This window comes from Dipodomys merriami, unplaced genomic scaffold (assembly GCF_024711535.1).
Source record: "Dipodomys merriami isolate MVZ:Mamm:240054 unplaced genomic scaffold, mDipMer1.0.p SCAF_10, whole genome shotgun sequence".
NCBI classification, from domain to species: Eukaryota; Metazoa; Chordata; class Mammalia; order Rodentia; family Heteromyidae; genus Dipodomys; species Dipodomys merriami.
The window spans coordinates 29912128-29923030 of NW_027202271.1; the positions used below are offsets into that span (position 1 = coordinate 29912128).

Sequence of the window (10903 nt, forward strand, 5' to 3'; positions counted from 1 at the left end):
TTCCTGAAAGACACTTCCCAAAGAAGACAGGTAGTAAGAAAAGAGAGAATAAACTATGTACAATATTTGTTTCTTAAGCACATTGTCTATGGCAGAAATTTTAACTTGTGTTAAACTTTAAGATTTTTAAATTAATTACTAGTATCATTACATTGAACCCAAACATTTTGTTTGGTTTTTTTTTTGTTACATACTAACTTGCATGGCCTTGAGTTTTATAAAAAGCAGACAGTAATATTTGTCTTAAAGAATTATAACAATAGACAAGGCAGTAATTATATTAGCTCCTAGTATGGGCTTGTTCAGTGGTAAATGGTTGCCTTCTTAGTGGTGAGTTGGATCCCCCTGCTATAAAAAGCAGACTAAAATAATTGTGCAAGTCCTGTTTGCGTTTGTTTGGGGACCTTTTCCTTAGATAAATGGAAATTATTCTGTCAAATTTTGTCATTGTATTTGAAGCAAGAAGTATTATTTATCAGAAATTTATTTAAGGGGCCTTTCTGGTTGTTGGGACATAACAACTTGACAGTTTTGTTCTTTGACATGTGTTCCTCTAGCTTTTGTAAGAGTATGGTTGCCATTTTTTCCATTTGGTTTCTATTTGTAGGAATTTTTGCTTTTAAATGTGCCCGTGCAGAAGAATTATTTAACATGTTGCAAGAAATTATGCAAAATAACAGTATAAATGTGGTAGAAGAGCCAGTTGTAGAAAGGAATAATCATCAGACAGAATTGGAAGTCCCTAGAACACCTCGGACACCTACAAGTAAGTAGCCAGTTTCCCTCTCATATTTGAAAGAGCAGACATACAGAAGTTATAGCTTATGGATATTTATAACAATACAGTTCACTGGTTAATAGACATATAACTGTTTTTGAAAAGTAGTCGATTATAGTTGTAAGTATTTTTTGGGGAGGGGGAGGGGTCCAATCGTGAGGCCCTGAATTCTGGGCCTTGGTACTGTCCCTCAGCTCAAGGCTAGCGCTCTACCACTTGAGCCACAACACCACTTCCGGCTTTTTTTCTTTTTGCTTATGTGGTGCTGGGGAATCGAACCCAGGGCCTCATGCATGCAAGGCAAGCACTCTACCACTGAGCCATCTTCCCAGCCCCTATTTTAAGTATTTTTAATATGAGTACCCCATATTAATCTAGCGTATGGCTGAAGTACTAGGAATGTAGTTCAGTGTAGCTCAGTGATTAAAGTGCTTGCCTAGCATGTTTAAGGCCCCTTCATCAACAATGGATGAAGGAATGAATAAATGAAATACGGTTGAGACTGTTGTTTGTATGTTAATTTCTGTATGTTTTGCCATGTTTGTCTTCCTTGATCCCCAGTGCAGATTAGATTCTTACTAATTTTGGTTTTCTCTTCCCTATTCCTGTATCCTGTCTTCCTTTTAAAACTAATAAACAAAAACTCAGCTCCGGGCTTTGCTGCTCAGAACTTACCTAATGGATATCCCCGATATCCCTCATTTGGAGATGCTTCGTCCCATCCTTCAAGCAGACATCCTTCTGTGGGAAGTGCTCGCTTACCTTCAGTTGGTGAAGAATCTACACATCCTTTGCTTGTGGCTGAGGAACAAGTATGTGTATGTTTCTGTATAACAGTAATAGTGATTTTATGGAGTCAGAGTATTACTGTGTTAATACTTGAAGGTTTAATTCAGTTTAATTTCTAACTTACACTGTATATTACTTTTGTGTTGGGCAATTAAGGAAGTAGTATGCATTTTTTGGCATATAGTCAAATCTGTAAAATTTTATGTATATACTTCCAGACACTTTTATTTTTTCTCTCCACACTACCACTGAGCTCTTCTAATCTTGTATGTGGCATTTGTATATATACACTTCACAGAACTCTTAAACAGGGGTTTTCTGTTCATACAGTGAAATCAGTAAATGATAATATGATAAAAATGTGTCTTTTCAGTACATAGTTCTCAATCATATTTTAATGCACTGATGAAAATTTCTAGAACAGAAAAGACAATCTCAATTTTATTCTTGATTTTTTTGTTTCAGAATGTTGTTCATGTCCCAACAATTATTATTTTAAAGTAGTTATTCTTCTTGTAATCCTAACCACTCGAGACTGTGATCTGAGAATTGCAGCTCATAGTCAGCCTGGAGACTCTAATCTCTAATTAACCAACAAAAAGTCAGAAGTGAAGGTGTGACTAAAGTAATAGAGTGCCAGCCTAAAGTAAAAAAGCCAACTAAAAGCTGGAAGCCCTGAGTTGATGCCTGGTACCAGCACAGGAAGGGGGAAAAGAGTTTATAAAATTAACTGATAGAAACTGGGAGTGGTTGATGTCCCTGAAAACCTAACGCCTGGAAGAGGCAGGCAGGTAGATCATGAGTGAGACCAGCCTGGGCAGTGATATACTATCTCAAAAATCCAAAAGCAAAAAATAAAATAAAGGTAACTGGTGTGGTTATGCTAATTTTGTTTTTAAAACAAGTTACTGATTGACTCTGTTTCATTTTAGGTACATACCTATGTTAACACTACAGGTGTGCAAGAAGAGCGGAAAAATCGTGCAAGTGTACATGTCCCATTGGAATCAAGGGTTTCTAATGCTGAAAGCAACACACCAAAAGAAGAACCAAGTAGTATTGAAGACAGGGACCCTCAAATTCTCCTTGAACCTGAAGGAGTCAAATTTGTTTTAGGACCAACCCCTGTTCAGAAGCAATTAATGGAAAAAGAGAAACTGGAGCAACTTGGAAGAGATCAAGTTAGTGGAAGTGGTGCAAACAATACAGAATGGGACACTGGCTATGACAGTGATGAACGAAGAGACACACCCTCTGTTAACAAACTGGTATATGAAAATATAAATGGGCTATCTATCCCTAGTGCCTCAGGGGTCAGGAGGGGTCGTCTGACATCCACCAGTACTTCAGATACCCAGAATATCAACAACTCAGCTCAGAGAAGAACTGCATTATTAAACTATGAAAATTTACCATCCTTGCCTCCTGTTTGGGAAGCTCGCAAGCTAAGTAGAGATGAGGATGACACTTTAGGACCAAAGACCCCGTCTCTAAATGGCTACCATAATAATCTCGATCCAATGCATAACTATGTAAATACAGAGAATGTATCTGTGCCAGCAAGTGCTCACAAAATAGACTATTCACGGCGTCGGGACTGTACACCAACAGTCTTTAACTTTGATATCAGACGCCCAAGTTTAGAACACAGGCAGCTTAATTACATACAGGTTGACTTGGAAGGTGGCAGTGACTCTGACAACCCTCAGACTCCAAAAACGCCTACCACTCCCCTTCCACAAACGCCTACCAGGCGTACAGAGCTGTATGCTGTGATAGACATCGAGAGAACTGCTGCCATGTCAAATTTGCAGAAAGCCCTTCCACGTGATGATGGTACGTCTAGGAAAACTAGACATAATAGTACTGATCTGCCTATGTGAGCCTGGAAAGCATCATGTTGTTTGCACCTTTGTGAAGTTCGAAAGATGAAGATGCAAGTGCTTCATTTTCATTGCTACACTAACTCCTTTTATAGACTTCCAAAAAATTTTCTGAATATTTCATGAGCATCTTTAATTAAAGGGAATTAATGTAGAGCAGGTACTCCTTAACACTAATTTCATTATATACTACTCATTACTGTATAGCAGCATTTCCATTTTCACAGTGCCTATTTAAGATGAGAGTTGAAAAGTGAATGACATGCTGGTTGACTTTCATTCAATATTCTAGACTTATACATACCTTTCATGTCTAAGTCATGGTTAGCATTTCAAACCTTTTCTAAAGCCTCTTGGTAATGTATATTGCTAAAAGATAAGTCTAGGCCTTGAAAGTAATATTTGTAGATTCATTCTTTGCAGTATGTGGTCTCCAGCATGTAACATGAGGAATCCTTTATTTCATTAAGTAAAGGCTTTTTGACTTGAGCCAAAACACATGTAAAAGAAACAGAAAAAAAAAATTACACCTTTACACCAGTCAGCTCCTTAGCCTTCAGTGTTATTGGAAAGAGTCCTATGTCATGAAGACAGTTTGCTATTGGCATGTTGAAAGGTAGGCAGGCAGGCAGGCAGGAGACAAGATTTTGTTTACTCATCTCATGATGTCATTTGAAGGGCATATGTAGACATGTTACTCAGAATTACAATAGGAATCAGTCTCAGGTCACTTTACCCAAAAACATTTGAAAATTGAAACCATGATATCTTGACATTTCTCTCCTATAGTTTATTGACATCACATTGTTTTCTGGAGGCATTTGTGCCATAAGTTCCCATTTACCTTTAGTTTTTTTTTTTTTTTTTTTTGGTGTTTGGGTTGTCTTATTTTGATACTTCATGTCTTTTTCAACTGAAGATGTTTAAGTTTGTATATAGTTTTAAAATTGGATTATATGTTCATTGTTAGTTTGCATTTTTGTCCAGTTATGGTTTTGAAGGTTCATTTGGAACTTACTGTTATTCTTTAACAGGGTTGCCCTTGTCCAGTATTTATTTATATGCTGTTTACTTTTCAAGTTGATAAGACAGACTCTCAATTTAAAATTTCACTTGTGTCCATAGGTGATCTGTTTAGTAGCTGAGAAAATGAAACAAAACAAAACAATACTTTTCATATGCGAAGTTCCCTAAAGGTACTGTTTTTTTTCCTGTGGGCACTCTCCCCAGCACTTTAGCAGGGATTTCCTCAGCAACATGGCTGTAGTCATACTCTGCCCACTCTAGTGTTCTTTGGCTCTGCTGTCCTTTCTCTTATGACTGGATCTTGGACTATCTTCTGATTTCAGTGAAATGTTAAATTGTTACCAGCATGGCAGGCAGGTACAGTAGAAGTCTTGTAGTACTGAAATTGTGTCATATTTTAGGGTCTAAAATGCACTGAAGTTTGTGTAAACTGATGACAGTTCAGATGTTGAATTCTTGGAAAAATCAAGAATGTTCGAAATTCCAACACTAAGAAGGTTAGGTAACTTTGCAAAAAAATATTTTAGTTTTTTCTAAATATGAGGAAGATTGACATTATGATCTGGATCTACCAGATATGACTAGGTTACTTTAATGTGAAAATGTTTCAGTCATATAATATCTAATTTATTCAATAAATAACCTAGTCCTAGGACCAGTGAATGGATTAGCAGGATGGAAGAGTGGGACCACTATAAAAAATAAATAATTGCAAGTGTCTTGATCATTTTCAGTGCCATTGGTTTATTAGCATAGCAGAATTTTCTGACACTCCCCTCCTTCCCCGCTGTGAACCTGGTGCTTTCTAAAGTGTTTGCTGTTCTCTTAAAAAGAGCAGTGGTGTAGATGTTCAGTTTCCTAATGCAGTTTGCAGTTTCAATGTTTAATATATTGTTCCATTTAGCCTTTCTCTGAGTAGATTGCTAATTGTGCCAAATTTCTGTAATGGTTTTTGTAATGTGGAAAGAATAATATTGATGGATTCAATGCACATGGTTATCTTTGTAATAAGCAGTCAAAGCAGAATATTAATCTCCAAATGAAAGGGCTGATCTGTTTATTCGTTTGGGAGGTTGTATACTTTATTCTTTCCCTCAATCCTTTTCCCTTTCTCCTCCAGATTCTACTTTTTATATTTTTTAGGTAACTAATTATAATCAGTATAGTTTATATGTTAAATACTTTTGTGGTTTAAAAATGAAAATGGGACCAATTTATCTGCTAAGAATTTGATTTTGGGGTACTGTAGATTATTAGGAGGAAATATACATCTGGTGTTAATTTCTAGATGTCTTCTGGAAATCACCTTTGTTCTAATTTAATAAACAAAGTCATTTAGAATACTACTTGTCCTCTGTGTGGGCATTAAACCTTGTCCAGAAAGAATGTACCTTTTATTAGGTACATTTTAGAATGAGATATTTTATTGGTACATAATTGTGTCCTAGTGTTTCAGAAAATCTGAGACAAGCCTAATTTTAGATAATCAGTTCTGTTCTTAGACCATTTTACCTACTTTGAGTTTTGGAAATAGAATCATGCTCATATTTTCCCCCCAAATAAATACATTCCTCTTTTATCTATGTGGTTCATAACATCTATCCCAGACCAGAGTTGGAAACTGATATTATATATGTTCTTCCTCAGTGTTTTATTTCTCAGTTTCATCTTCCTTTAAAAAATGAAAATATGGTGCCTTCCCTCCCTCCAGGAAGATTGGCAGAGTTCCTTTTATTTACTGTTGCTGTGGAGTGATGAGATATGCACTTTACTCTTGAAGACTCAGCAAAAGGCTTTTTCACTTCCCAGTACATCCAGACTAGATCACATTAGAAAATTTGCCAAGCAAGATTTGTTTTTATAGATTTAATGTTGACCCCCTCCCCATACAATGTTATAAAAATAAGTCAAGCTGGTGTTTATCTTCCAACCCCTCCCCCGAAATCTGTGGCACAGCATATAAAAATGTACCTCAGTCATGTTCTATTAAAAATGGGACAGGGGCCTTATGTTTTCCTAATTTCCCAATTATGTGCCACCATGTATTTACCTAAAGGTAAGATTTTAGCAAGCTAAAAGTACTTCTCAGTTCCCTCTGTACTGTCCTCTAACTCAGAACACCCAAACGTTTTGTGCAATGTGTAATGTGTATGTATAAATAAATATATTCTTGAAATAGACATACCATTAGCGACATCATTCAGAAATAACTGATCTATATTAGCATCTCATTCATATTTGATGTGTGAGGTATATGGTACTATTACATTGATGTTTGCCAAATCTGAATAAAGGCATTGGTACGAAATTACAGAATGTATAGAAAATGTTTTGGCTTGAAATATTAACATGTTTTATATGACATCCCACAATGTACTCTGTCCAAACCTGCACCCTCTCCTTTTTTCTTTTCTTTACATCCCTGTTCCCCATCCCTGCTTCCTCATTTTTTGGGGGTAGAACACAATTCTTTCGTAGCATCACTAGAACTATTAATTCTCTGACAGTTGAACAATTATAGTATGCAACAGACTGGTATTAATAGTACAGTAGTCACCAGTGTGCCACAGTTGCATTAGTCAATGCAAAACACATTTTATAAGAGACAAATCTTATGTTACATTTTATTTTCATCTAGTTGTATAATATTGTAAGATTATTGTATGTCCTAATTGCATTATAAATGTTTTTTTCCTACATAAAGGCATAAATATAGCATCTTTGTATAAAGGTAGCTAATTAGATTTTTAATTTTTCTTTCATAAAAATTGTCTTAACAGTGGGATTACCTTACCAAATTGTGTAAGAAATAGGAATCTTGCCCTTAATGGTTGCTTTTATAAACATTCCATAGAAGTGATACTGCATAAATTGGGTTTTAATGCTGTTTCATATCAGCATTTTAAATTTGGTTCACAACCTTAACTCTGGCAAAAACTTAATCACTGTTAACTAAAATAAAACCTTGTTGTATATGTAACAGCACTGTTTTTGCCCTCTGTCCTTCTCCACCTTTTGTTCTTTATTCCTATCAGTGCCAACTTCGTACATTTTGTAGCATGGCAATAAAATATAACTTTTACACTAAGGCCGAGTGTGGCTTTTTGGAGGACATGGGGATGGGAGGTTTGCCCCCAGTAGTCCTCAATATATAACTTCTTGCCATATAAGCCATGTCGTCAGGCAGAAGTTGTACATGATGTAAACAAGCTTTTTGAGGACAAGTGTGAATGTGCTTTTAAGCTTAATTTTTGTCATAAAAATATAACTAATTTTTTTATCTTTGGAAAAGTTAGAGTTCTTGAAGTACAAACCTTTATTAACTGGAGTACTTAAAGAATAAGCTAATTGAATTTTGTTCAACAAGGGCTAAGCAACACATTTTTAAAATCCTTATTTATTGTAGAGTATTATTAGTATACTTTACTGTCCTAAAATATGTAAAATATGGTTTAATCTTAGATGATGTAGCATCTTGCAATGCCTTACTGTTGTCATTCTGGTATAAATATCTATGATGAGGTACTCAACTTGATACTGGAAACTGAGCTGACTATACATTGACTTTAAGCATTCATGGAAAAACTGCTTTGTTGAATAAAACCTAATCAGTTTTTATGGTCACTTTCCCCTTATTGCCAAAAGTAGATTGCAATAAAAGTTTGGTTGGATACCTATTTAAAGCTTTCCTGTATTTCTATTTCATATATTGTCTGAAACTTTACATTGAAAGTTTTATCTTTCTCAGTCTTACATCACTGCTTCCAATTTCACGGGGCTTCTATTACGCTAAAAATTATGTGTTTACTTGACATACTTTCTCATTTTTATCATTCTAGTAGTTCTCAGCTCTGACATTCCAACCTGATTTTTGCCACTGAATGAATGAGTTTGCTGAATGTAATTGAGGTGGCTCCAAGATAGAGACTGTTTAAACCATCTAAGGATAGTTCATTGATTTGAGTACTTACTACGTTCCAGACCCTATGAAAACACTTGAATTGGTTATGATATGGTAGCAGAGATTGCATTTTGGAAAAACGGAGCATTCTTTCTAGACTTTAGAAACTTGCTTGGATTGTGTAGTTTTCCTTTGAAGCTCTTCTGAGGACAGTAACTATTCACACATTCTTTTCTGGGCCTGGACGCTGTCCCTCAGCTCTTCAGCTCAAGGCTAGTACTCTACCACTTGAGCCACAGTGCCACTTCCAGCTTTTTTTTTTTTTTTCTGCTTATGTGGTGCTGAGGAATTGAACCCAGGGCCTCATGCATGCAAGGCAAGCGCTCTACCACTGAGCCACCTTCCCAGCCCCTCACACATTCTTATTAACAAATGAGCATGAGCAAGACTCTGAGCTAGTCATCAAGATAACAGACTTTGTTCTCAAAAAAATTGATAGTTGAACCAGCCCTTCTAGTAGGGGTAATACCTTTTCACCTTAGAAAATTAAGCCTGAAAGGCATATTATTACATTATGAGGTAATTTCTTTCTGATACTTTTAGAATAGTAATAGTATGTACACTTTAGGAAAAGCAAGGTAATTGTCACCTTTTAAAAAAATTTCAAGCCTGGTGCTGGTGGCTCATGCCTCTATAATCCTAGCTACTCAGGAAGCTGAGATCTGAGGATCATGGTTCAAAGCCAGGGGCAGAAAAGTACCAATGGGAATCTTATCTACAGTGAACCACTCAAAGTGGAAGTGGTATTATGGCTCAAGTGGCAGAAACACTAGCCTTGAGCACAGGGACAGCACTCAGGCCCTGAGCTCAAGCCCCACAACTAACTAAAAACAAACAAATATATATATATATATATATATGTATATATATAATAAATTGATATTCTAGACTACATTATGAGCAAGTTGTCCAGCCATGTCATCAAAACTTTGTGGAACATGGCAACTTCAGGACAGGAGATCTAGGATTCCTGTTCTCTTCCAAAGAATTTATAGTAGTGTTATTTTTTGGCTGTTAGTGGGGCCTGAACTCTGGGCCTGGGCGCTATCCCTCAGCTCTTTAGCTCAAGGTTAGTGCTCTACCAACTGAGCCACAGCACCACTTCAGGCTTTTTCTGCTTATGTGGTACTGAGGAACTGAACCCAGGGCCTCATGCATGCAAGGCAAGCACTCTACCACTGAGCCACCTTCCTAGCCCCTCTTAATCATTTTTATAGTCTCAGGGTCCACATGTTTTTTTGTTTCTCTCCTACCCACCACTACCACCACCACCACCAGAGGGCCATTTTTAGCCTAGTTTAGAACCACTGGATCTAGAAGGTAGCTGTAAGCACTAACAGAATCAACAGTAGCAGCTCTGTAATTCAAAACAGTGTTGTCTTGCTTCTTTTCCTAGAAATTGGAATTTTGAATTGTGTACTGATTTAACAATTACCAAGCATTTTCACACATTATCCTATGCTAATGTTGAATCTGACTTTAATTTCTAAGACTCAAGTGTCATGTCTCACTGAAAAACTTCACCAGAGGATTGTCAGAATTGGATGTGATACTTGGATGTTAGTAAGTTTTCCAGCATTCTCACTACTGCCTGAACAGTTAAGAGTCTGGACTTTGGAAGTGGACTTCTGGCTTCCATGCTCCAGTAATTGTTGGGTCTTGAAGACCCAAACCTTAACTACTCTGGTTGTTATTTCAATTAGGGCGGTAACCCCCTCCCTTTCCCTAAGTCACCTCTAGCTATCAATGTTATGCCACAATGCTTTCCATAGTATGCCAAGTGCACTCAGCCCTAAGCCACAGTGTTTAAAAAAGCTTTTTGGAATGATAGCCTGAATGGAGGGCTTACTGTAGTTCAGGGCACTGTTCTAAGCAATTCCCTTTGACTTATGGTTTTGTGAGATATTATCTCCGTTTTACATAGGAAATTGAGGCACAGAGGTGATGTAACTAGAAACTGACCAAAAAGCCAACTGACCCAGGCCAATAAACACAGAAAAAGGGTATCAAAGGGTCACAAAGACTCCTTAACAGAAATAAAAACTTAGGGGCAAAGAGGAGGGGAAATGAGCAAGGAGAGTCTACTGGAACATTGACTCCCACCTCTCACCAGCACCTTAGACCTTGAAACAAACGCACTTAATACAAATTGCTGTACAATTTATAAAGAGCTATGAGATAGGTTTTTGGTAAATTTGATAAATTCAGATAATTGGTCACTCTGAAGCAGCTCTCAATGAATTGGTTCAAAGAGCTCACGAAATCTATTCAAGAGCACAACACTCGTATTTTTTTTTAAAAAAACTGACGTTCAAACCCATGCAGCCTGGTTCCAGAAACTTTTATTCTGGAGAAGCACCAACGGAAGAAGTGAAGGAAGAAGAGTCAAACACTGCAGTGGAGCGTCCTGTATGGTGCTGCTACTTGGCGGTAATTCGAAGCTGTCACTTCCCAACTCTCGGGAGA

At 36.9% G+C, this 10903-nt stretch overlaps 1 protein-coding gene across 4 annotated transcripts in view; it reads left to right on the top strand.

Annotated features, from left to right (window-relative positions):
- Nucleotides 1-8153, top strand: part of Frs2 (fibroblast growth factor receptor substrate 2) — an 88759-nt gene extending 80606 nt beyond the window's left edge. For all 4 annotated transcript variants that reach the window (XM_069988445.1, XM_069988443.1, XM_069988448.1 and 1 more), the window contains 3 exons: nt 608-766; nt 1427-1590; nt 2500-8153. In XM_069988445.1, coding sequence (XP_069844546.1) covers nt 608-766; nt 1427-1590; nt 2500-3450 — 1274 coding nt within the window. In that variant the 3' untranslated portion in view covers nt 3451-8153. The remainder of the gene's footprint in view (nt 1-607; nt 767-1426; nt 1591-2499) is intronic.
- Nucleotides 8154-10903: the final 2750 nt, after the last annotated feature.